At 35.2% G+C, this 24908-nt stretch overlaps 2 protein-coding genes and 1 non-coding gene across 4 annotated transcripts; 2 read left to right on the top strand and 1 right to left on the bottom strand.

Annotated features, from left to right (window-relative positions):
- Positions 1-2594: 2594 nt before the first annotated feature.
- LOC116303027 (uncharacterized) lies at positions 2595-17187 on the top strand. Of its 2 annotated transcripts, XM_031712468.2 has the most exons (18): positions 2595-2702; positions 4902-4974; positions 5815-5906; positions 6229-6281; positions 7666-7724; positions 8294-8416; positions 9212-9251; positions 9695-9754; positions 10496-10603; positions 10955-11061; positions 12442-12529; positions 13029-13084; positions 13581-13654; positions 13827-13903; positions 14175-14267; positions 14352-14421; positions 15831-15877; positions 16223-17187. In XM_031712468.2, exons 1-17 carry the CDS (start codon positions 2624-2626, stop codon positions 15863-15865), a joined length of 1287 nt encoding a protein of 428 aa, XP_031568328.1. In that variant the 5' UTR covers positions 2595-2623; the 3' UTR covers positions 15866-15877; positions 16223-17187. The 2 variants fall into 2 exon arrangements, with proteins under 2 accessions (XP_031568328.1, XP_031568327.1); XM_031712467.2 differs by having other exon boundaries at positions 15831-17187.
- On the bottom strand, positions 4203-4275 carry Trnaa-ggc (transfer RNA alanine (anticodon GGC)). The gene has a single exon. It is a non-coding gene; the product is annotated as a tRNA-Ala (tRNA).
- Positions 17188-17873: 686 nt separating the features above from the next.
- On the top strand, positions 17874-24688 carry LOC116303032 (programmed cell death protein 10). Its single transcript, XM_031712473.2, has 9 exons — positions 17874-18066; positions 18295-18354; positions 18483-18540; positions 19592-19651; positions 19952-20008; positions 21135-21204; positions 22120-22213; positions 23263-23345; positions 24042-24688. The coding sequence occupies exons 1-9, from the start codon at positions 17989-17991 to the stop codon at positions 24127-24129; spliced, it is 648 nt and encodes a 215-aa protein (XP_031568333.1). The 5' UTR covers positions 17874-17988; the 3' UTR covers positions 24130-24688.
- Positions 24689-24908: the final 220 nt, after the last annotated feature.

Raw genomic sequence — 24908 nt, 5'->3', positions numbered from 1 at the left:
CAAGACAAGACAAGACAAGACAAGACAAGACAAGACAAGACAAGACAAGACAAGACAAGACAAGACAAGACAAGACAAGACAAGAAAAGACAAGCAATATCAATGAAGGCTTCATGCGTGTCAAGCGTTGTGCCATTAATTACGCGCACATTGAATATGAATAATGACAGACTTAAAGTATAATGTCCCCCAGGTTCAATCATTGCTTCGAGCACACATTGGTTTGAAACGTTAACTCTTAGTGAAGTGATAATAGATAATAACTGCTACTGTGACGTCATATCCATCGATCATCGCGTCAACGTGTGCGAGGTGTTCAGTTGGTGAGGTGCGTCAGTCTGCCGATTGTGTGCAAGGTATTCGGTCGGTGAGGTGCGTCAGTCTGCCGATTGTGTGCAAGGTATTCGGTCGGTGAGGTGCGTCAGTCTGCCGATTGTGTGCGAGATATTCCGTTGGTGAGGTGCGTCAGTCTGCCGATTGTGTGCAAGGTATTCGGTCGGTGAGGTGCGTCAGTCTGCCGGGGTGTGCGAAGAGATGTGCGAGGCATCGTTTTCTTCAGTATAATATTGTGTATTTGAAATAAAAACAAATGTATCTCACGGCTTCTTCTAAACTAATACTAAATAGTACCATCATTTAGATAAACTATCTCATTCTTAGTCCCTGTTGCCATAGGCGACCGACAGAAGATTGACTGTCAATCAACAGTGTTCAGTTAAAGCTGTGAATTAAAAACAGGAAATCCAAAAGCTCACTCTGATCCATAATGTTTTAAGTTTGTGACAATATTTGTTATTAATGTGATAGAAGAAAAATTGCATGACTGGAAGTAAGATTATAAAAAGATTTGAATTGTTTTGTCAATGAACTGAGTATAAGGCACCCCGCGAGTACGTGATGTAAGACAGGTTGATTCAATCTATTTTAGCATTTTTAAACGATAATGGATGTAGGGTAGTCTGTGAATATTTTAATTAAATTTCTGTATTATCACATGCCGTCTTCCATGTTCATTGTTCAGTGCACTAAGTATATACTGGATTCGTTTTGTGATTATCGTCTTTTTACTAGTCATACGTGACTACCAAGTAATATCCAAAGTAATATTCTTCACCCAATAAAATCATCCAAGACCTTCTTCAGGTATAAAGATCTTGTTCCATTTAGTTTGACTGATCGGTCTTCTTGTGATGTGATGATTTCCGTCATTCTTCTTGGTATCTTTGGTTCATTTCTGGGAGTAGCCATATTCTACATGATATGCTCGCTATCGAGAACCTGTTACGAGTTACATAAAAAGGAAACTGAATGCGGCGCCGAGGTAGAAGCGCCATCACTCGGCACAGACCACTCTGGTGAAAAACACTGTCAGCGACTTATGGACGAAGCACTAGATGTAAAAAACTGCGAGTAAATTGTTTGAAAAGCCCGTATAACAGACAGATGTACTTGCAACAAGGTGAATAAGTGCAGTTTGTTTTTACTGATCACTTAAGCATGCTTGAAGAAAAGAGAGTATAATAACGTGCATGGCTGTCTTCTCGATTGATAATGCTTCAAATACTACGTCAAATGAATGTTGGACAAGACGAAAATATAGATTAATTGTCGATAGCCGTGTATTAGCTCACGAGGTGGCAAATGTTCAAAATCTTATTGAGCAAGGTGTATCGGTATGGCCTGGCTCCGGCGTCTGGCTTATAGATACTTCATCATTTAAAGATGACTTCGGTCAAGGATCCATGGAAAGGAAACACTGATTTTATTGTTACAATACAACTGAACTACTAACCAACATCTCCCGTGTTCGACAGGTTTATAAAATGCGTGATATTCTACCAAAGTCTAGGAAATCTATCGTATTGTTTAAGATAATTCTTGCGAGTATTATACTGAAGTAATAACGAAGAAACGGCCAGGCTCGCAGTAAAAGGATAAACGAACACTAAGAGAATATGAAATATTGAACATGATTTAATTTGAATCAGTGGCTATATGCATAATGACGCCTAGTTGCTGTTCGTTTTATGAACCGACTATTAAAAAAATAAACTGAACAAAAAATAAAAAAAAATAAAGAAAGACTAACGAGAAAGGCAGACGAACGGTCAGTATATAGTACTGTTAGCAATATGTATAGTTATAGCAGTTTGTAATAAATGGAGAAATAAAAGAAGCCCATTTTATCGGTCTTCTGGCCATTAATATGTTTTCAAAATTTTAAATCTCACGGGTAAGAACTGGAAGCTGGTGGAAATGAGCCACAACTAGCCATATATAAAACTATTATAATTTACAGTTTATAATACCAAACTACTGAAAAAAAGATTGTTTTTATTTTTTTGTCATTCTCTAATTTCTCTCCAGAAAGTTATGAAGACACGCACGGACGTTTTATATTGCTTTTATAAAATAAACGAAATGAACTGAGCGTGTTTTCCTTCCTCTGACATAAACATGGTTTTTCGAGCGTCGCGACCAATCAAAGCACGCGTAGTAACTCAAATACGGCATCTTATAAGATGTGATGTCATCACGAACCATTTAGAGGGGACTTTGGCGGCAAAGCACACGAAGTACATACCCGAAATACGTGCGCGCGCACATCAGGCGCCATATTGGAATGCAGTTTGGCTTGCAGAAGAACAAATCCTGTGAAAAAATGAGGCTAAAAAGATTTCTACTGCGTTATTATCCTCCAGGTCAGTATACCAATACATCCTATACCTATACAAAATAGTTTAAGACTACCTTGTTTTCCCCCCGCCAAATGATAACCAGTTCTTCTTCCCGTCAAAAGATAACCACTTCTTCCTTGGTTACCAGTTGTTGAGTTTATTTTTAATGGCATTCCATGTCATTAAATTATCAAAAAGCTGTTAAGCTTTAAGAGAGATGAAGCTATATGCTTGTTTTATTCCAACGTGGATATTAAGCGGGGTAATTAGACACTAAATTAGAGAAAATATGCACAATTTATTTTTGTTATTTTGATCACAAGACGACTACTGTTCAAATATTGTTATGTCCGGCCTCCATGTTCACCCAAGCTAAGTGTAGCTGCAAGTCTAATCATTCTTTTTTGCATCTTGTTTTACTGTTGTTTATTGTAAATATATCTAGTACAAACATAACACAAAGTGCAGTCTTCAACCATCACTTGCCAGCCACAAGGAACTTTATTTATTATAGGGTATTCAAGTCTCTGTTTGTTATTGGCATATTCTTACAAGCTATTTAGAATTAGTCAACACCAATACCCCTTTTTACAGTTCCATTCAGTGACCACAAATAATAGTTTCTAGCCAAAGCTGGAGTTACCGCGCATGATAAACTGTAGTTTTGCTATGCATGGAAACTCCAGCCTCGGTTAGGATCTATTATTTGTGGTCACTGAATGGAACTGTAAAAAGGGGTATTGGTGGTCTATCATCAATGCTGCATTCTGATTGGATGAGCTACTAGTAGGCTATATGTTATAGCATATGGCCTTTGTCCTCACAGGTTATTGACTTATAGCCCATTTGTGCTCGAGAAGTAATATTGCTAAATAGTTATAATTTACGAAGAAGAGATAACTAGATAAAAACTAGTGTGAGCTGCGTCGGTGTTTCTAATGAAACAGTATATGATAAAAAGGTAAATTATACACCGTGAAAAGATGAAAAAACTTACTGACATGTCGGACGCTAGTCCTTCGTCGAAGTAAAAGAGTAAAATAATTTACAACAAAGCAGTTTTGGTATGCATTGGAAATATAGGGCAAAGAGTTACAGCATGTACAGTCCTGTCAAGAGATGGTTTGGTGGTTCAAATAACCCTCCCCTCCCCCCCACTCTCTCAAAATAACAACAACATTGAAATCCAATAATGCAATAACATGTTGACCAAGAAATGGCATAACTAAGATTGGTAAAAAAAACAAACTCCCCTTTCAAATTCCTTGCAAGGGACCTGATGTACATTTACATCTACATTTATTAAAGTCCATCAAAGGGGGTACTCATCACTGATAGACTACATAGTATGACATACTGTAAAATTTAAATGGCTCTCCATTTTCTGCCACTATTTCATCCAACCACAATCTTTAATTATTGAGGTTAGTGTATGATATATATAGTATGATAGATGTGTTGATCATCACAGTGAATGAGCGATCTAAGCGAACGCTGTAAAGAAAGACTTGAAAAAATGATTTCAAGCTTCAAAGGGAATCGAACCCATGACCTCCGCGATGCCGGTGCGATGCTCTACCAACTGAGCTATGAAGCCAATCCTGTTGGTGAGCGGTCATTTTGTTGGGTACACATAGTATGGCTACACTTCTTCCCTGTACAGTACTTTCCCTCTCATATTAAAACTGCTGTTTCTCTATTTGGGTATACATCAAGATACAGTTCTAACTATATATAGTTAATAATATTGGGTATAGGATATTGATAAAACATTGGCCTTTCACCACTGTGAAGCCTATGGGTTGGGTTGCTGGTTCAAGTCCTGCAAATGCCATAATATGTTATTTAACCCATGAAATAAATAATACAAGTCAATGTGTAATAGTGAAATAGACATGAAAGAAAGAAATAGAATTAAAGTCTACTAAAGTGTATTAGTCTAATATCTATTTCACACTGTTAGAGTGAAGGCATTTAACCCATGAAATAAAAAATACAGTACTACAGTAGTACTAGTCAGCGTGTAATAGTTAAATAGACAATAGAAAACAATGTATTATTAGGGTCTACTAATGTGTATTTGTCAAATATATATTTCACAGGTTAAATGCCTTCACTCTAATATATTAAGAAAAGATTTCTGATAGGTTGATAGGTTCTTGGTTACATATATACCTATCACAATGATAAAACTAATGGCTTTAACTGTGTGGTTATTACTAGGAATCATATTAGAATATGAACAATCTGGTAGAGAGAAGTCCAAGTCCATTGATCTACTAGACTTAAAACCAAGGTAGGAGTTCATCAAGCAATATGTGGCAGGAATTTTCGCGAATGACTGTTTTCGTTGAGACAAAAGTTGCATAGGTAAATGGGCGAAAAAATCAATTAACGAAATTGTGAAAGTACATAATGCTACATGGGAATGATATATTTGATTGATGGTAGTCTATTGTCTATTTTAGATAATCTATTGTCCATTTACCTAAAATTAAAAAACAAATTTAGATTCTCTATCTTGGTGAGTGTGTAGCATATTGAAAAGGCTAGTAAGGGCAAAAAGATAATTGATTTTATTTCCCCAAGGAAAAAATTTCAATTGATTAGCACTATGACAAAGCTGCTGTAAAAGTTAAACTCAAACCTTATAGTGGAGGAGGTTTTTGGTAAATGTGACCGTATTTGCGAAAACCATTCTTAAGGAAATTAGTGATGAAAAGCATTGCAATGCATTCTGTACGATTTGCAATGCATTGGGAATGTTCTTCACTGCAATGTAAATGTTTCACAATGATCTGATAAAACCTTGAAATGAATAATGAGAATGTTTCCCCAAAGCGTTGGGAATGTTTTTCAACGAGTTCTCAAAAGTTACACCAATGATCTGAGAATGTTTCCCCAAAGTGTTGAGAATGTTTTTCAATGATTTCCCAAACGTTACATCCACGATCTGAGAATGTTTTCCAAAACATTGGGAATGTTTTTCAACACGTTAGTAATGTTTGATAATGCATTCTCTGTGGTCTGAAATGCGTTTAAATGAAATGGCTAATTTCCTTAAGCTTGGTTTTCGAAAATAGGGTCACAAATACTATTGCTCTTAACTCTCTAATGTATGTAATTTTTCTTTTAGTACTGATGTTGATGCAGTACTAGATGATATAGCAGCCAAAGAACCTCTTATTACCCCAGCTAGAATGGATCAAGTTCGCAAACTTCTCATACGTATCCTAACCATGTAGCATATTATTTATATGTAGTGTTGGTTTATTCATTGTTATGTGAGGCATTAAATGCTCATTTATAATACCCTGCAAGATGGTGTGGAAGGTTTGCCTCAATGCATTTATTTAACAAGTTCATCTCACTGTTCAATTTTTAATGTGTTTGCTTATACCAATTTAAAATGCGCAAACGTCCTTAAATCTAACTTTCAAAGTACAATTATATTTGAGTATATTTGAATTTTTTAAAACTATTTTCCATTGTTTCACCAAATTTTTCAATCGTTAATTCTCTAGTTTCATGTCCTTAACCTACTTATTAGGGTTACAGGAAAAGCAGTTGGAAAAAGATGATCATCATTTTTATTTGTTCAAGGTAGATCAAACAGCATTTGACCTGTTCTGGTCATCCCTGCTCTTGTCATCCCTGCTTTTGTCATCCCTTTAGCATGCTGGTTGAGTTATATTTATCATAAATTATATGGTATATTAGTATAGGAAATCGCACGATCTCGAGTACAATTTGGAAATTAATAGACATGAGTAATGTTTTGAAAGTTCTTGTAATTACACGATCCTTCCAAGGCGAGTTCAATTAAAGAACTTTCAAAACATTACGAGTGTCTATTAATTCCAAATTGTACGAGAAGATCGTGCGATTTTTTGTTTATAGTTCACTCAACAAAATTTCAGTAAAAAAAGCGAAGCGACGCCGTTCATCTTTGTCTATTTGGCAGCCGATTTTCAGTGCATCGCGCAACTGAAATGCATAAAAAAGATTAGTTCTTACTGGCTTTATAATTTTATTTCTGTTTTTTAAGTACAAAATGATAGAAAATAATTGTTTTGACATTGTTTTGGCCGTGTTGCCATAGTGACTTAATTCGGTACTCCTACGGAGCACAATTAACGCTATAATTGTACTCCTCTCGACCAATCAGAGTCGAATAATTTTGTTGAGTGTACTATAAGTGGTATAATTATGCTTCTCATTAATCCACTATAGGTAACTGTCAAGTTATTTTCTTAATTGGACAGGTCTTGTTGATATGGGATTAATTAGAAAGCTATATAATTAATAGGTAATGGGATTTCATGCTCCCCAATCAAGAAATAATTACTGTAGACTCGAAAAATTCCTCTGACTGCCAAATTGGACCTGGCCTATGGCCTCATCCAATTTTGTCAGTCCTCAGAATTTTCCTCATCCAATTATTTCTTAATTGGACAGCATGGAGTCCTATTACATATACAAATTGTACATGGTTTTACAATCATTTAACTAATCATGACCTGCGTGCAGGCTGATGTTAACTCTTATTAGGCAGTCTGTTATTGCAGTTTTTGAGATTCTGCAAACTTAGTAGTTACAAGCTGCAAGCTGCAATTTGATTTTTCACTGTCATCAATTACAAATAGTCATTCGGTAACTTTTAAAATTAAAAATCAATTTCACAACAAGCCATTGAAATGTATGAGTTTGCAGAATATCAAAGATCCCAGTAATAATGGGCTCTGATGTCAGGTCATTTCTAACTTCTGATTGGTCTATGAGCTCACACCAGAGTAGTGAGAGAGATAATAATTCAAGACTATGGCAGTGGCTAAAATAAATAATAATGGGATTAACAGTGGATTCCACAGCGTGGCTCTTCTTCCACTGGATTAAAGTGGCTAATCAATTTCATATGTATTAATGGTTATATCGACAGTATGACACAGTTATCTAAAGCTAAATCATTCCTTTGTCATATTTGTAGATCCTCAGGGCACATATTCTACCACTTACGAATGTAGCTTTCAATAAATCTGGAACAAGGTAAGAAGACTTGAAGGTCTAACCATTTGCAGATATTATTACAAAGGTAGCACCTTCTCCTCAGTTATTTTAAGACCCTGAGTGTTGGTCCGAACGAGGCTTGAATCACGACCTCCCGCACAACAGACCGACGCTCTTACCAACTGAGCTAACCGGGTGGCGGTAGAGGATACAGATTTGTTTGTGATTCCTAACCAATAGATCTAAAATGCTACTTATCATATGATACAACATGTACATTGTATTACACATAAATTATTTATAGGTACTGACATTCTTACAATGTTATTATATGGTCAAGAAAGCCATATTCAATTGGGCGCAATGTTTTCCCATTTCAGTCTACATGACAATAAGATTCTTTGTTTGGGTTGTATCCATATTCATTTGTCTTCTCATGTGCAACCATTAAACAAAGAAATGATACTCTAGGGAATGACACTTGGTCTGAAATGGGAAAACATTACACCCAGGTGTCAGTGAAACAGGTCTGTTGAAAATAGTTTTGCTGCCAATGATCTGTAGCTTAAGCCAAATTATAAACAAAAACATTTGTTTTTTTTATTCAGTTTTATCACAGGTAGTTATGACAGGACCTGCAAAGTATGGGACACAGCATCAGGAGAGGAGTTACACACTCTTGAAGGACATAAGAATGTGGTATATGCAATAGCATTTAATAATCCTTTTGGGTGAGTGAAAATATTGCACCCTGACTGTCAATCATTTATGATGTATGTTTAAAATGAAGTTGTAGTTTCCTAGCTAGGTTCCGTGTATTAATGAACCACCTATCAGTAAGTGCCAGATACCCTTCATTAAATGGACAGCTAGTTCAACAACCCCTACATTTTCTTTCCAATGTATTTTCTGTAAAACAATCATCTTTCAAGCAGAGGCATACCCTTTATTAACCCCTTCCTTTGATATAAGCATGGTAGCCAGCCAATCAGCACACATGTTCAATTTCAAATATTTCATGGAAACATTTGTTGACATAAATATATATATGTGTACTTGTATATATTTAACAATTATTATTTGCTGGAGGGGAAGTGATTATTGTTGAATATTCACAATAATCACTAAGCCTTAGGTGAATAAATTGTTTTATATAATAGTATAATTTTAGACTTGAATATGAGAGAAAAAGTGAAATTCAGGATAAAAAATGTTTTAGTATTACTTACATTCTGGTAAACTTGGAGAAACCTCATAATCACCACTTGAGCAGCGATTATCGTCTCAGAATCACTGGTCACTTGACCATTCATGGCGCGAGAAACTTTATATTCAAGTCTAAAATTATAATAAAAGCAGTTATTATACAGTTGTGAAGAAATGCAGGATGGCAGCTACTGATTTTGGTTGAGCGATCTCAATTGAAAGGCTGCTGACAGTCTAATCCATCTCATTGCACATTGCGCAGGAGTTCCTCGTTACTACTCTTGATGAGTTATCTAGAAACATGATTGTCTTTGTTTCAGGGATAAGATAGCTACTGGATCATTTGACAAGACATGCAGGGTAAGACTGTCAATGTATATTTTTTTACTGTAAGCTACCACAGACCACAGAATCCTAGTTATAAGCCCAAGGCCTTTATATCTTTCATATCAGGGTTTATTGATGGGAGGCTTATAATTTGGGGGGTGGGGAGTAGTTATAAGAGCTAGAGAGAAAAACATAGTTTGAAATCTATTTTATTAAAATTATTTGCTGATGTCCATCTCGATCAATTGAGCAACATCCTTCATGCAGCAATAGCTGTTGTTCAATTTGAATTTACTCAGAAAAACTGTAATCTGAGCAGATTGTGTGTGTGTTATAGAGCTGGACAGAGACACTCCATTGATAGAGGGGTCTTATAGCCATGAGAAACAACCAGGAGAAAATTTCTGTTAGCCAAAGGGTGGGAGTTATACCCAGGATTCTACAGTATTCATTTGTTCATTCATTTTTTTAATAAGTTATGGAGTGCAGAGACTGGAAAGTGTTATCATGTCTTTAGAGGACATACTGCAGAAATAGTAAGTACATCCATCTATACAAAAAGTGATTCATTATTAATAATTATATACAGTACATGAACTCTGATTGGTCAAGAATTATTGTGCTGTATTAGAGCATGGTTCAAGTAACGTTGTAGATGGATTCTGATGTGTAGCCAGCATTTTAAGGAAAGATAAACAGCATATAAAAACAAAAAAGTGTATAGTCATTCTAGCACTTTTGCACTAAAATGGGATACTTTTACACTCACACACACTACCATGACATTCAATATTTTATGAAAACTTATGCTCAACTCACATGTTGATTTTTAAGAAGGGAGGAAACTGGAGAACCAGAGAAAACTCTCTTACTGTAGTAAAGGAGAGAACAACACATCAAACAAAATCAATTCACATAATTATGATGTCCTCAGGGCTCAAACCATTGACCTGAACCTTTGGACTTACAGTGGTGAAAGACGACGTGACAAGTTTTCATATTTTCATCACTTCCTGAAAAATCATCTTGTTGGTAATGCCAAACAAAAAAATAAGCGCGTTTCTTGTTGCATGAGAAAAATAATTGGGGTTGGTATGCCCGAATTTTTTCACTGATACAACAGTGGAAATGAGCTTATTGGGAACCCTGTGGTGCGTTTGGAAATGAAAAAAATATTAGGATCGGCAAAAATTGGCAAGAAAATTAGGGTCAGTCGTGCAACAGGAAACACACTTATTTTTTTGTTTGGCCTAATTCCTAGACTGTCTTTGTAATAGGTATGCTTAGCTTTCAATCCTCAAAGCACAGTAGTAGCAACTGGTAGTATGGATACCACTGCTAAGCTGTGGGATGTACAAACTGGAGCAGAGCTGTCAACATTGTCTGTAAGTATTCTGTACTGAGAAGCATTTGCTTAAAATATTTAAATAGCCAATTTATTTGCATTGTAGTGTAAGAGGAGATATGAGAGGTTATAAGAATATCTCAGTTAAGATCAAATTAGAATTTGGGAATATTGATTATCATGGAGGGAGGAGAATTGTAGAACCAGGAGGAAAACCCTCCAAACAATGGAAAAAATCAACAACAACCTGAACTCACTTGCGACACCAAGACCAAGAATCAAACATGGGTTGAAGTGGTTGAGAGGCAAGCGCTGTCACTGGTATTTTTCCCCAGCCTTCCTGGTTGCTGGTAATAATGACATGACAAACATGCATGCATACTGTTTTTAGGGTCACTCAGCTGAGATCATATCATGCTCCTTCAATTCACTTGGAAATCAATTGTTAACTGGTTCATTTGATCACACTGTCAGTGTTTGGGACACAAGAACTGGAAGGTACAGTACGCTGATAATCTAATGTACTTTACATTATTGTGCAATATTAAATAATAATTCAGGAATTTAGGGCTGCAGTTACTATTACCACTGTTTTCATTGCTACACACTGAAGAGACACTTAAAAAATGGTGGCAGAATCTTAGGCATGCACAGTAAAGGTGCTATCATTTTATTCAACATTATCATCATCCTCTCTAGCGTTCTGCCATCCCAAGAGGTCTATTCATTGCTCGTTGAACATTATTAGATTGTATTTTCGTTTTTTCAATATTCTTTTGTTCATTTTTTTCCTTGTAATCAAGTGATCTTATATTTCTAGGGCCATAAGTTAGATTACTGAAAGGTTAATTATGTTACTGTCATAAAATAAAGATTCAAATGAAGAAATTAACTTAAATAAAAATCATGAAACGAATCAAATAAACTATTAGTCAGGGTACATGATTGGGCATACTTAGATGCCTTCTTCTCCTGATGATTAGTTGATTAATAGGTAGTCTATCATTTATTAACTTGTCAGGAGTTAAGTCTCAATCAGCATAGCAGGTTTAAGGTTTTAAGCGTTGAAAATGGTTATTTTGCATTATGCATCTCATTAGATATTTGTATAAATGTATAAATGTATGCTACAACGTTTCTGCAATCGAGTGTATATATATTTAAAACACTCATTAATAATTCATAAGCTTATGGTCCAATTGGAGCCACCATACACGTCACGTGTATGAACCTTTATACCCGATAAAGTCCTCTTCATTAGTATTCAAGTGATTTTATATAAAGACACATGTGTCTTTATATAAAGACACATATGATCTTTTATATAAAGACCACTCGAATACTATGAGGATGACTTCATCAGGGATGAAGTATGCATCCAAGTTTAGATGAAGATATAGAGCTTCATCAAGGTCATAGTCAACCCTAATGATCTTTGACTAACGTGCCTGTCTTTGCCTTGGCACGCAATACCCAACGTGTGGGAACTTCTATTGAATCTAGTTGCGCATGCCCGTGACGTCAAATCTCTATCAAAGTATAAAAATCCATGTTCATGACGTGTATGGTGACTCCAGTTGAACCAAAATCTTATAAATTGTTCATGGGTGTTTTAAGCAGTTCAAAAAACTCGTAGATCGTGTTTTATCAGGTATAAAAGCACTCGGCTACGCCTCGTTCTCTTATACCTGATAAAACACTCCTACTCGTTTTTTAAACACTACATATGTATATATATATATATAAAATGAAATAAAAAAATAATGCTTGCATCTTCAAAACCTTGTGAAAAGCTGTAATTATGTAAAATTTTCTGTTGTATGAAGACTTGATGCACAGACTAAAAATTAATAAATGTGAGTTGTTTTTAACTTGCAGGAGAGTTCACACCCTTATTGGTCATAGAGGTGAAATATCAAATGCACAGTTCAACTTTGATTGTTCATTGATAGTCACAGGATCAATGGTAGGATTAAAATCAATTTATAATTACAAATAAATAAATAAATTCTCTTATTACTAACTTTAAAGAAAGTTGTATGATAGTTATATCACTTTAGTAAAAATACGCAGGTGATTATAGAAAATCTAGCGCGCTGATTGGTCAAGAAACTCACACTATCACACAATAATCACCTCGAGCGAAAATCCAAAATGGCGGCCAGCCGCTTTGTTGCTGTTACCAAAAGAAAATGACTTTTATCTTCTTTTTTTTCTTTTTTTGAAAGAATCGCCTGTGTATTTATACTAAAACAATTATTTGCCTCAGGCTCAGTGATTATTGGGGAATATTTACCTCGCCGCTTGAAGACTTGCATCTTGGTAAATATTCCATGATAATCACTTCACCTTCGGCGAATAATTGTTAAATAGCATTTAATGAATTAGTAATACTGATTACCTTAAGGTACATGGTCATGTTGAAACGCAAGCTAAAATGGTGTGTATTTAATTGTCAATTATAGGATAAAACATGCAAGATATGGGATGTAGGAACAGGAAAATGTATAGGCACATTAAGGTATGATAGTGAATGAATGAATGAATAAACTTTATTTCAAGAGGTTAACACACAACAGTTTATTATTTGAAAAAAAATCATACTGATAACGCAGTGACCCCAGTATCATGATAGTTAATATGTCTATTGACGGTGAACGGTAGCTCTTTGTGTAAAAGGAAAAATATTTTTTTATTTCTCACATCTCAGTGATTCTTTTATCCAAAAAAGAAGTTGTAGACCCTTAGATCTTTCGAACTTTGTTGGACCCTAAAACAACCTCTGTGTTGATCTATGGCAGATTGAACCATGAAAAAACCACTGGATTGATCTAATTTAGGTCATTGGGTCTTATGGAGGGGACCAGGGAGGGGGGATTGGGGAACAGAAAACCTGGATACTGGTGGACGATTTTAAATGAAAATTTAAAGTAGGCATGGAACATTAGGGAAATTTGATGTTATACATGCACATCCTTACCATAATAATGCACAATCATATTATTGTTGTGCTGCAGGGGACATGATGATGAAGTTCTAGATGTATGCTTTGACTACTCAGGACAATACATTGCAACAGCTTCAGCAGATGGTAATTGAAGTCTTCAGTTGTCTGATTCCTTCATTCGCTTATTTCTTCCTTCCTTCCTTCCTTCTTTCCGTCCTTCCTTTTTTCCTTCCTTCCTTCCTTCCTTCCTTCTTTCCTGAGACTGAAACTGAGACTGTTTTCCACACACTGTAAAGAATTTCTTTTCATGTTGTAGGAACTGGGCGTGTATACAATGCAGTTAGCCATCATTGCCTCTCCAAACTAGAAGGTCATGAGGGTGAAATATCCAAGGTAACACTGAATATTAAGAAATAAATTGAATATTGGTCAACATTTTCCTGTTGTTTACCTAGTATTCCTGCGGCAAAGAATCCTAATGCTTATTATTACTAAATACTGCATGTAATAGATTATGCACTGGTATGTGCCTGTGGTCTAAGATCGTCATTGATGCAATTGGTCCATGGTTCTATTGATGTGTTAGACACAAGTTTAATTTCAAGTTTGCTAGATGGTAATATTGATATATATTGTGATAACCGGTCTGAATGTTATATTACAGATTGTCTTTAACCCTCAAGGTACAAGACTGCTTACAGCCAGCAGTGACAAATCAGCAAGACTGTGGGATCCGGTCACAGGGAATTGTTGTCAGGTATCCGATTATTTAAACTCCTTCCCTTTAAGGCAATCATGGCAAATTATTGATATAAAACAACTTTTTGCGAATAATTCACAGGTTCTAGAAGGACACGCAGATGAAATATTCAGTTGTGCATTTAACTATGATGGCAATATTATCATAACAGGTAATATATCTTACTCACTAGCTCGTTTCTGATATATTGGCAGAGAGCGTTCACCCAGATCTTGATAACATGTGAACTTGCATTATAAATTTATTATCTTTTGTAGTTGATTTTGAATGAGTGAGGAAAACCTGAGAATTCAGAGAAAACTCTTGAAGGAGAGAACCAACAAGTACAAAGCTACTCATATTAGCCTGTGTAGCCAGACGTTCCTTGTGGGTTTTGGGGAGGCTTGGGGAGGAAAGAAGAGGAGAGAGGGAACGCCTGCCAGCAGACCTTATGATTATATTTGAAAAACCCGTTCGCCCACGAACGGGGGCTTCTGATTGGTGCGGTAAATATATGATGGATGTGAAAAATATTCAAATGCTACTTGATCGTGTAGATTCAAGATTGATGACTTCGAAGAGGTTTTCGGGCATTACTCGAAAGAAGCTTTATTCAGGGCTTCTTTATCGCTTGAAGAGCTTTCATTTTAGCTGAAAGAAGAATATAAAGATGCTATTCAGTAAAAATCTAGGCATCTAATCGAGATGTATTGGCTGTTTTGCCTACTGGTTTGGGAAAGAGCTTAACATTTTGCCCGCCTGTTAGTTCGAGTAAAGCAATCTCTCTCACAAAAAGGCAATGCTCTGTGGTTGTGGACTTTCCACTGAAAAGTATAAAGGCAAAATAGCTTGCTCTAAAAGCAGACATCTTTAGTTGATGTGACCTTGAAAGACGAGAAGCTCTCAGAGTATGATCTAATCTTAAAATGGACTATATTATTATGATAATTAACAATTGTTCGTAAATTCAAAACCACTTGATGAATTTATTTTCAAAGTTTCTCAACGTTTGCTGCAATATGTTGACAATATAATATCAAAGTTTTATTTTCCTTGAAACTTTTTAGGTATTTTAATCTCGAGCCTGAAATGAGGACAGTTCGTGGAGATTTATTGTTAACCATACATATCTAATTAGGAGGCATTTTTCAAAATCATAAGGTCTGCTGGCAGGCGTTCCCTCTCTCCTCTTCTCTCCTGCCCAAGACCTCCCAAAACCCACAAGGAACGCCTAGCTATGCAGGCTATACTCACATAAGACACTGAGCCTGGGAATCAAACCTGGGTGGCATTAGTGAGAGGTGATGCATTAGCTGCAAATATCAACCATGCTCCCACTGCTTCAATTTTGATAATTTTATCATATGCTCAACCTCAATCTTTAATTGATTATTAGCACTAGCCGAGTATTATTTGATAATAAATCTTCAAAAAATGTAATAAATGTTGCTAATGACAAACTACATGATGCCTATGTATTATTTTATACAAGTAATGTCCACTTAATGTAATAGCCAACACATTTCAGCTGTTAGTTGCAACTTAATAAACTAATACTGTGATTTTTATCTTGGACTTCAGGAAGTAAAGACAATACTTGTAGATTGTGGAGATGATGGAAAACCAAAGTAAATCAGTAGTTAACAGAATTTAAACTATAAGAGATGCTATAGCAGATGCTCAGAGAGAGAGAGAGAGAGAGAGAGTCTGGGAGCCTTTATCCATAGTTGATACAGACCATATCTCCCAACCATAGAGGGTTTGCACCATCACATGCTGGTGCCCATAATACAGCTCACACTGCCTGACATTAGATGTCAGAACAATAAAATTCCTTTGCTCTATGCAATTGAATTCTTTCTCATGAAACGATTATATTGTTCCAGCCATCTTACATGGCTGCCGTCACGTGATGATGCAAAGCCTATATTAGTATAATGTGTAATAGTCTTCTAAAACTATTCAATCTGCAGGCCTCCCTTCCACTGCTAAGAGTACTCCTCGTAGCCATTATTGTCTGTACTCAATATTTTATGAATAACATCAAAGAAAATGGTTCTTTTGGAAAACTTGAACTTGTTTTCGTTTCACATGTCAGGTAATTGTTATTGCATGACTGCAAGTTATGGCCCGGTGCAGTATTATGAAGATGAAATATATAATGTCAGATTTACCATGATTGGTTATTTGTTGCTTTCAAATAACCTATTAGTGTTTGTTTAGTTTCATGGTGTTTCATTAAGATGAATTAGACTTGAATGAAAAAACTATTTTTGCTATTGTTACCTCCCACCCCTATCAAGCCTCCCTACCTTGAATGAGTAAAAGTAAATAACTGTTAACAGGAGATAGATATTCAAACTAACATAAACATTGACTATAAAATGCTAATAAAAAAGGGAACTAAAGATGCTTCCTTTACTGCCATTTTTATAAACATGTGAACAACCAACAATCGGTACCTTTTTTATTTTTGACTGGCAGTTGCGAAAAACCAAATTGCAGCTTGCAGCTCGCAGTTTCTGAGTTCGCATGCTTACAAAAATGGAAGAAAATGTTTTTATGTATATGGGTGCATACCCATGCATGCTCACACACCCTCTTCCCTTGTTGATACTTACAGTAAGTTACTATTCGTTTTCATTGGGGGAGGGGATGGTAGGATAGGTATGTGTGGTAAAACATACAAGAAATCTGGTCCTCATAACTATTGCTGCATAAGTAATGGTGCCTGCCTAAGTTTCCAAAATTCTATTCATTATGTGCTGTGCCACTCAGATTTGTTTTAATGCCTCCCCCACACATCCTACCCCTCCCCCCCCAGGTTAAAAAATGAATGGCCCCTAATATTCTACTGTATGTCCAAGATTAGTCTATTACTTTGTAAAAAAATAAATGTGAATAATGAAAATAATTGTGAATAAAGAAGCTCATGTGATGTGTTGACAGTAATGAAACCAAATAGATACTTATACTGTATAAGTATTCAAAAAAATAAATCAACATATTCGTTTTTACCACTACTTAACAATTATTTGGCAAAGGCAAGTTATTGGTAAATATTTACCTGGCCGTTCTTAGACTTGTGGCTCAGTAAATATTAACCCATTTTTAAGTCGTGGTAGTGTGTGTGAGTGACAGTTGGCCTAATTGGAAAGCATTATGTATACTGATTTGTATCCCACTATAAAATGATACAGCTGATGAATATTCCATACGAGACAGGAAATTATAAAAAGTGAAATCTAGGAATATACTCCATGCAATTAAAGGCTTTTCATATTTCGTTAACATACATTACCTCAATTCAGGAAAAGCAGGTTTGTCTGCTATGTAAATAAATTCACCAAAACAGAAAAAAAGAAATAATTAGGGAGCAATCATTTTTGGAGAAAGGGTAAAATCTTTAGACCCCCCCTCTTTTTGCCAGCATAAAAAATGTTATCCTCCCCTTGAAATTTGTTGAATTCTTGTCCCTTTGTGTAGTATGAAATATTTGATGACCCCCCTTTTTGACTGAGTAGAAATTTAATGGCACTCCCCTGGTTCCCTCCGGTCCACCCCCAGTCCTAAAAAATAAATGTTAAATCGAATGAGATTGCTATCGTTGGGTTCCCTGTGGGTTAAGTCATAGGCCTGGTAGCCAGGTCAACAAGAAGTGCTCGATGGCGTTGTAAGAAAAAAATATTGATTTTAAAACCCAGTTTTCTTCGTACAAACCCTTACAACACTGTAAAAAATGGCATCAGAGGCTGTAGAAGGAACCATTATACCGAACTTGGCTCTAAGTGTTGTGATACGACCCGTTATTGACGAGGTATTGGAACTTGTTTTTTGTGACTTTACTTGTTTTTGTGATTCTCGTTCGCTATAACAAACTATTCATTTTCACTTTCTTGCTATTTTTATCGATGTAAAATGGTTAGATTCTTATACCGAAAGAAACATGCGTAGAGATGTACGAATTGCAAAAATCGAAGATATAAGCTCAAACACTTGCTTAAACGTTTTGTAAAGAGTTTTGTTGTTGTCGATGCAAATATAGATGTTGGCGGAATACCAAGATGCCGAAGCAATACAGAAAATCAGGAAAGCTTTTCAAAAGGTATGATCTTTATTACTGGATTTACAGGTTCTTAATATATTGTCTTGTCAATGAATTAGGGAGAGCACGACTTGACGATCATTGGGAAGTGTCTTTTAATATTTAATTAACTTTGTTTCATTCTGTAGGCAGAAATGGAAAACCCTGGAATAACACAGGAAATAGTCAGTGGTATCTTGACAAAAGGTATGGCAGCTTTTTAAATGTTTCATAGACTGGTTTCATAACAACAGTTTAATAATGCACTTCTTTTATGATATATGACGAGGAAACTTTATTTCTCAAACTCATTACATTTCTGCAATAATATCATATTTTCTTTTTACCTTGGACTTACCATGTCTCAAACCTGGGACCCTTTGCGTTATAGTCTAGTGTGTTACAATGCCAACAAGGAATTTGCTGAGAAAATTGGGTTGGATCTATATGTTGTTAATGTTTTTCCCATGCAACTGCTCTAAGTATATTAAATTAATATAACACGATAAAAACAAGCAAACATCTTTTCCTGCATAATAAATCATTAACTCATTAGAGAAGTAATTCCAAAACCTCATGTTTCGTGTTTCATTAGGGTTTCCAAAAACTCGAAAACAATGAAAGCACTCGGCCTACGGCCTTGTGCTTAAAATGTTTTCTCGTGTTTGGAAACCCTAATGAAACACGAAGCATGAGGTTTTTGAAATATTACTTCCCAAATGACAGAATGTCCATTGTTTTACCTTTAAAAGTAAGTGCAGTAAAACTACTACTTTTGGAATCAAGGGTAGTGTAGTATAATAGAGTACTCAATTGTTACGTCACAAAAAAATAAATTTTGACTTTAATTATTTTTGATCTACAATTTCTGTAGACGATCAAAAAGACGTTTACATATCAATTTTGACAAGAATTGGTCAAATTGATGGTTTTTAACCATTCCCAAGAGAATTAGATAACGAAAGACACGGCGGCCATGTTGGAGGATATAACAAGAGAATTCATTGACAATTCTTTTGTTAAGTTCCTCCAATATGGTTACCGTGAAAACCATCAATATCAGCTAAGATATGACAGCAATGAGAGCAAAATTTGTTAGGTCTCTCCCTTGATTTGAGTTTTTTCCCTTCGGGTTCTCTACTTTTCCTTGGTTAGGTTAGTACTATTTTCTTTGATATTTATCAAAGGTAATTATTGAGGTAATTATTTCAGGCTATCAAAATGTGATGTTCGTTTTAACTTTATTTGTTTGTCGCAGAGTCTCTGAAAGTGAATATGAATGAAACCCTTCTTAGCTGTGCAGCATATGAATCAGATGGTAATAATAATAATAATAACTTTATTTATCTATATAACCCTATTTCCATAAAAAGCCCAATAGTGCTTAACGATTGAAAAAAATTAAATGAATGAAAATTTACAATTATGTATCACTAACGTATTGAAATAAATAAATACCTATCCTATATATATATTTAAAAATCGTTTATCCAAGTATAAGATAAGATAAGATATATATGGTAAGATATTTACACATTAACAAACAACAATAAACAGAGACTTTGTGAAAGATAACAGCAAAATTTTATGAATACTCATATTGTATTTTTAACTCTAGAATACATGACGACAAGACAGGAAAAAGAGTTCGTAAAATTGACCAAACAAGCAAAAGGTAAACAAACAAACAAGAAAAGGACTTTTTGGAATAAATTTTCGGGCAAACCTAAAATAGCAGATATTAGAGTTTCACTTGATTGCCTTCAAACAATTGTTACATTTGAGTACGATATCTATCTTATACATTGATTGTATTGACCCAAAATGTTTTAACCTGAAACAATTCAATGTCTGAAATCAATATTTACTAACTAATATTTGCTATTGAATATGTGAGGATAATGAATAATAAAGCTGTACTGTATGAAAAGCATGGGTAGCTAATGAGGTCGGGTTTCGTAAGCTCTAAGAGGAGGAATTAAGGGGGCAGTTGTCAATAGACCATATTCTCAAGGTTGTGTGAGCATTCAAATTTAAGGAACTTGACTGGCCATGATATCAGAGCTGGAGCTTTATGATGAGAATTATCATTTATTTCTATGAATTTTTTTTCAATAAGAATTCATAAAATTGATTATTCTCCTCTTTAAATATAAAACTGGCTTCTCAATTTTACTGAATTTGCATTTTCAATGTTGTGGCCCGTCAAGTTGGATATGCACGCAACCTTGAAGAAATGCTTTATTGGGACACTGTCCTATTACTACCTCATGTCACATGCTCATCTTTTCTTTCTTTTTTGCTTTGTTTTGCTGTGTTGTTCATAATTTTTATCAGGCGTAATGTGTTGTATTTACTTTGGTGACGAAATCAATAAAATAAAATAAGAATAAGAAAGTATAATTGGAGGTTGTCACTGGTAAAGAGAAATAGTGATTCTTCAATATACATGTACATGTACCTGTACATAGGTAACAATCAACTGAATGGTGGCATAACATTATCAACTCAAGGGTGATGTCGTTAGTACTAATGGACTCACCTCTCACCTCTGGGGTCTTGGGTTTAATTCCTGGACTTGGTATACTATAACATTATCAACTCATAAACCTAAAACACTGAACTCCAATTCAATATGTGAGCTAGCTGGGCCCTGACTTTGATCAGGGCAGAAGTTGTTTTAGTGTAATGTGGTGAAAGGTGAAGTTGAGAATTTGAAAAATGCTTCAGTGGTCAATGAGTATACAGCTGTATGATAGATCTGTTAAATATACAAATGGCTGTCATTTGAATTTTTTCAGCATTGAAGACAATTTTGTCAAAGATACCAGCAGAAATCTATGATAGATCTAAATTTCTGCAAACAATCAAGTAAGTTTGTAATAATTAACATAATATATTTATTTATTACTTATTAATATTACTTTAAAGCAGTTTTTAGACCACTTTACGTAAAGGCCTGTTTTAGGCAAAAATTTCTAAGCAGGTTCTTATTTTATCAAATAGAATTAAAACTAAAATACTATAAATCAAAGAAAAAAACGAAATTACAAACAGTGACGAACTCCAACGATATTGCATACACTGTAGCTTTACAAGGCATACATGGTTTGTATATGCTCAGATTGCAGTCAATTGGAAAACAATATGCATAATTTATAATATAAAAAATGAGTCACTTTTTTTCTTAAGAAAATAAGAACCTAAATAAGAACCTGAACAAGAACTTAAACAAGAACCTAAATAGCCTAATTTTGAAGTAAACACCATTTATGTAAGAACCTTTTTAGGCTAACTTCAAAAACTCTTGGTTCTTATAATTTGTGGGTTTTTACTGTATCGATAAAAAATGCTTTACTGTGGCTTTTGATACCCCGTGAACTTAAACATTTCATCAGTTTGTTTTTAGATTGGTTTTTACTGCCGCCAGTCATAAATTTAAAAGGTACTGACTGATTATTTTTGATTGATGGCAGTAATACCAAATTTCAGTTTGCAGCTCACAACTACTGAGTTCGCACAATATCAAAAACTAGAGTAAAAATAGTGTTTCAGGACTACAAATAACATACTGTTGATGGACAAAGTCTGGCAAATATCGGCACTCGTTTGGCCAAATGTCTCTTGGTCCACAGTCTTGTGGCTGGTCATCATGTATAGCCATTGACCTGTATTTTAGTCCTTGCCATTTTATTTGCTTTATCTTTATTAGTAATAGCTTGTACATAGCTTTATGGCATGCTTATCAAGAAGAATCTAACTGCTGAACTTGTTTCTGGTTGCTAGGGATATTGCTAGTGCTATTAAAGATCTTCTTGATGCTGTCAATGAAGTGTTGAAGAATTGTCAAAATGTCGGCAAGATGCCACAATACAAAAAGGTAAATAATTATTATCCTTCATTTTGGCTGGTGAAAATATTACCTATCTACTAGTATTTTGTACATACAGTACTACAGATTAGTAGTAGATGAATATCTAAAGTACACTGTCTCACATTGTGTTGCATCTCACTTAGCTCACTTTCTTTGGACAACTGTTCGCCAACAGTCAGGCGATAGTCGACCGACAAGTGTCAACCAAGTGGGTAGTCACGTACTTCATGACCAGCTGACATGTGTCGGTCGACTGTTGCCCTACTGTTGGTCAACAGTCGAGCGACTTTTAACCAACAGTCGGGCAATAATGGACTGACACTTTTCCGTTGGTCATGAAGTACACGATTACCCACTTTATTCAGTTGTATGAAATATTTACTTATAGTTTAATGACTATGTAATTCCCTATCAGGGCTTAAAATGACAGCTGGTTATTTGCCAGTCATGATGACTGGTTGAATTGGTTTTAGTTTTGTCATACTTTGTTTCTGACTCAACTCTTCTAGTCAAAATGACTGGCAAGGCAAAGATTTAACTTGACAATTTCCAATTCTGGCTTGACAGAACCTTGCCTTACTTAAAGTGCCTATTACACTTCTGAAAGTATTCTCAGTATTGATTCTACATGGGGAAAGATATTGAATAACCTGAAAAAATTTCATAGTTGGAGTGCAGCTTCTTGAAGTTATAAAGGTTTTTCTATACAATTAAGTAATGACTGTGATGCACGAGGAGGCATTTTTGTTTATTTGTTGTTCCTTGTAATATGAAACACAGGCTCCTAAACTAAATAACTTGAAATAATTTCTATAAGAGCAATGGGTAAAACAATGACATATTTCAGATTCAATTTATCTTTGTTCATAATTTTTTGTATATTAAATGATTACACCCCATATGTCACGGTCATTACCATATGACACTTTAATTAACTACTTCATCTTTCCTCTGCTGGAGAAAGAGGCTCACCCATTTTGATATATGTACTACATGTACCCAGGCTTTTAGACAGCCAAAATATGACTGTCACTAATAATGATTTATATTTTCAGGTGCTGGAGCACAACAAAAAGGAGTTTGTGAAGTACTCCAAGAGCTTTAGTGACACTCTAAAACAGTACTTTAAGGATGCAAAGTAAGTCACTTCCAAAAAAATATGATTAATCTAACATGAATCAAGGGTGGTGTAGGTGCAGTGCACTCACCCCTGTGGTCTTGTTCCTCCCTTAATGCGAGGGTTTTTCTCTGGTTCTCTTCAGTTTTCCTCCGTTAACAAATCCCACTCAATTCCAATGTGATCTGTGCAGGGCTGTCAACCCCCAAGATATTCAAATCTGGAGAATTGATAGGGAAGGGACATGATGTCACAGCACGTCAAAAAGCACGCGAAAAGATGTCTTTTGCTTTGTAACATTTGATGTGATTGGTTTATTTCTGACCAATCAGATTATCGCTTATATTACAATGGCCTGCTTGCAAGAACAGTTCATGAGGAACGTTTTGATTTTGTTAGCGATATAAAATAACACAAACAACATGAAATAATAGGAATTTTATGGTTGTGAAAGTCTAGTCTCACAAGACAAGAAATGGTCAGCTTCGGGGATTATCCGGGAGATTTGATACTCTAATCTGGAGACCGGGAGACACGGTCCGAAATCTGGAGACTCCCGGTTTATCCAGGAGAGTTGACAGCCCTGCTGTGAGTTATCTATGCTGTGGTTTGATCAGCCCAGAGGTTGTTACAGGGAAATAGAAATTGAAGGCTTTCTAAAGGCTGTGGCCTTTTTTTTATTTTCTTATAATATGTGATGTTTATTCATGTTTTCAGGGCTGATGCTGTGTATGTTAGTGCAAACCGTCTCATCAATCAAACAAACAACATTCTCTACACATTTAAGCTGGCTGGAGGAGGGTAGAGTTCTGACTTAGTAGTAACATTGATCTCAAGCATGATATCACTGGAGAATCCACATGAGCACTTGAATGTAAATAAATACTAGTAATGTTATACTCTCATGGATTACATGTAGATAAGCATGCCATGGAATATCCCACAAGTCACTTTTGGTGATTGTGTACATGTATATTATAATACTCTCTACAAAATTACTTGATTGTGATTGGACAAGAGGAGTACAATTATATCCCAACTTGTACTCTGTAGAGTCCCAGTGTAAGTTGCTCAAATTTGTTGAGTGTATTATAAACAAAAAATCGCACAATTATCTTGTATAATTTGGAATTTATAGACACTAGTGATGTTTTGAAAATTGAACTCACCTAAATGCTCGTCCAATTTTGAAAACTTTCAAAAAATTACTCGTACCTATAAATTCCGAATTGTACTTGAAATGTGTTTTCCTATACCAATAAGCTATCCAGTAATAAGTGGGATATTCCTTAGTATCCACAGGAAAGCATTGATGTATATTGACTATTTTATTCTACATCATTAAAGATAGACCTAGGCTAGCAGCATTGCCTCATGGGATGGAACAGTGGAATTCTCGACTTTCACATCCCCATAATGCCTTGCGTTTTTGGGGGTAACCAATCAAAAAACTGTCCCAAATTGAAAGGTTTCTTAATTGAATTTATACTTTACTTGCTTTTATCTGTACAATACTGATTATCAGTTTATTCCTAGTTATTTTTGCGTGTACAGATCATGAAGAGTTTTGATCTTACAGAAAAT

The sequence above is a fragment of the Actinia tenebrosa genome, unplaced genomic scaffold (assembly GCF_029948245.1).
Source record: "Actinia tenebrosa isolate PJP-AT-01 unplaced genomic scaffold, QUT_ActTen_1.0 PGA_scaffold0__85_contigs__length_37466705, whole genome shotgun sequence".
In the NCBI taxonomy this organism is placed as follows: domain Eukaryota; kingdom Metazoa; phylum Cnidaria; class Anthozoa; order Actiniaria; family Actiniidae; genus Actinia; species Actinia tenebrosa.
Note: the sequence above shows the minus strand (reverse complement) of the source record. Positions and strands in the feature narration are given on the sequence as shown.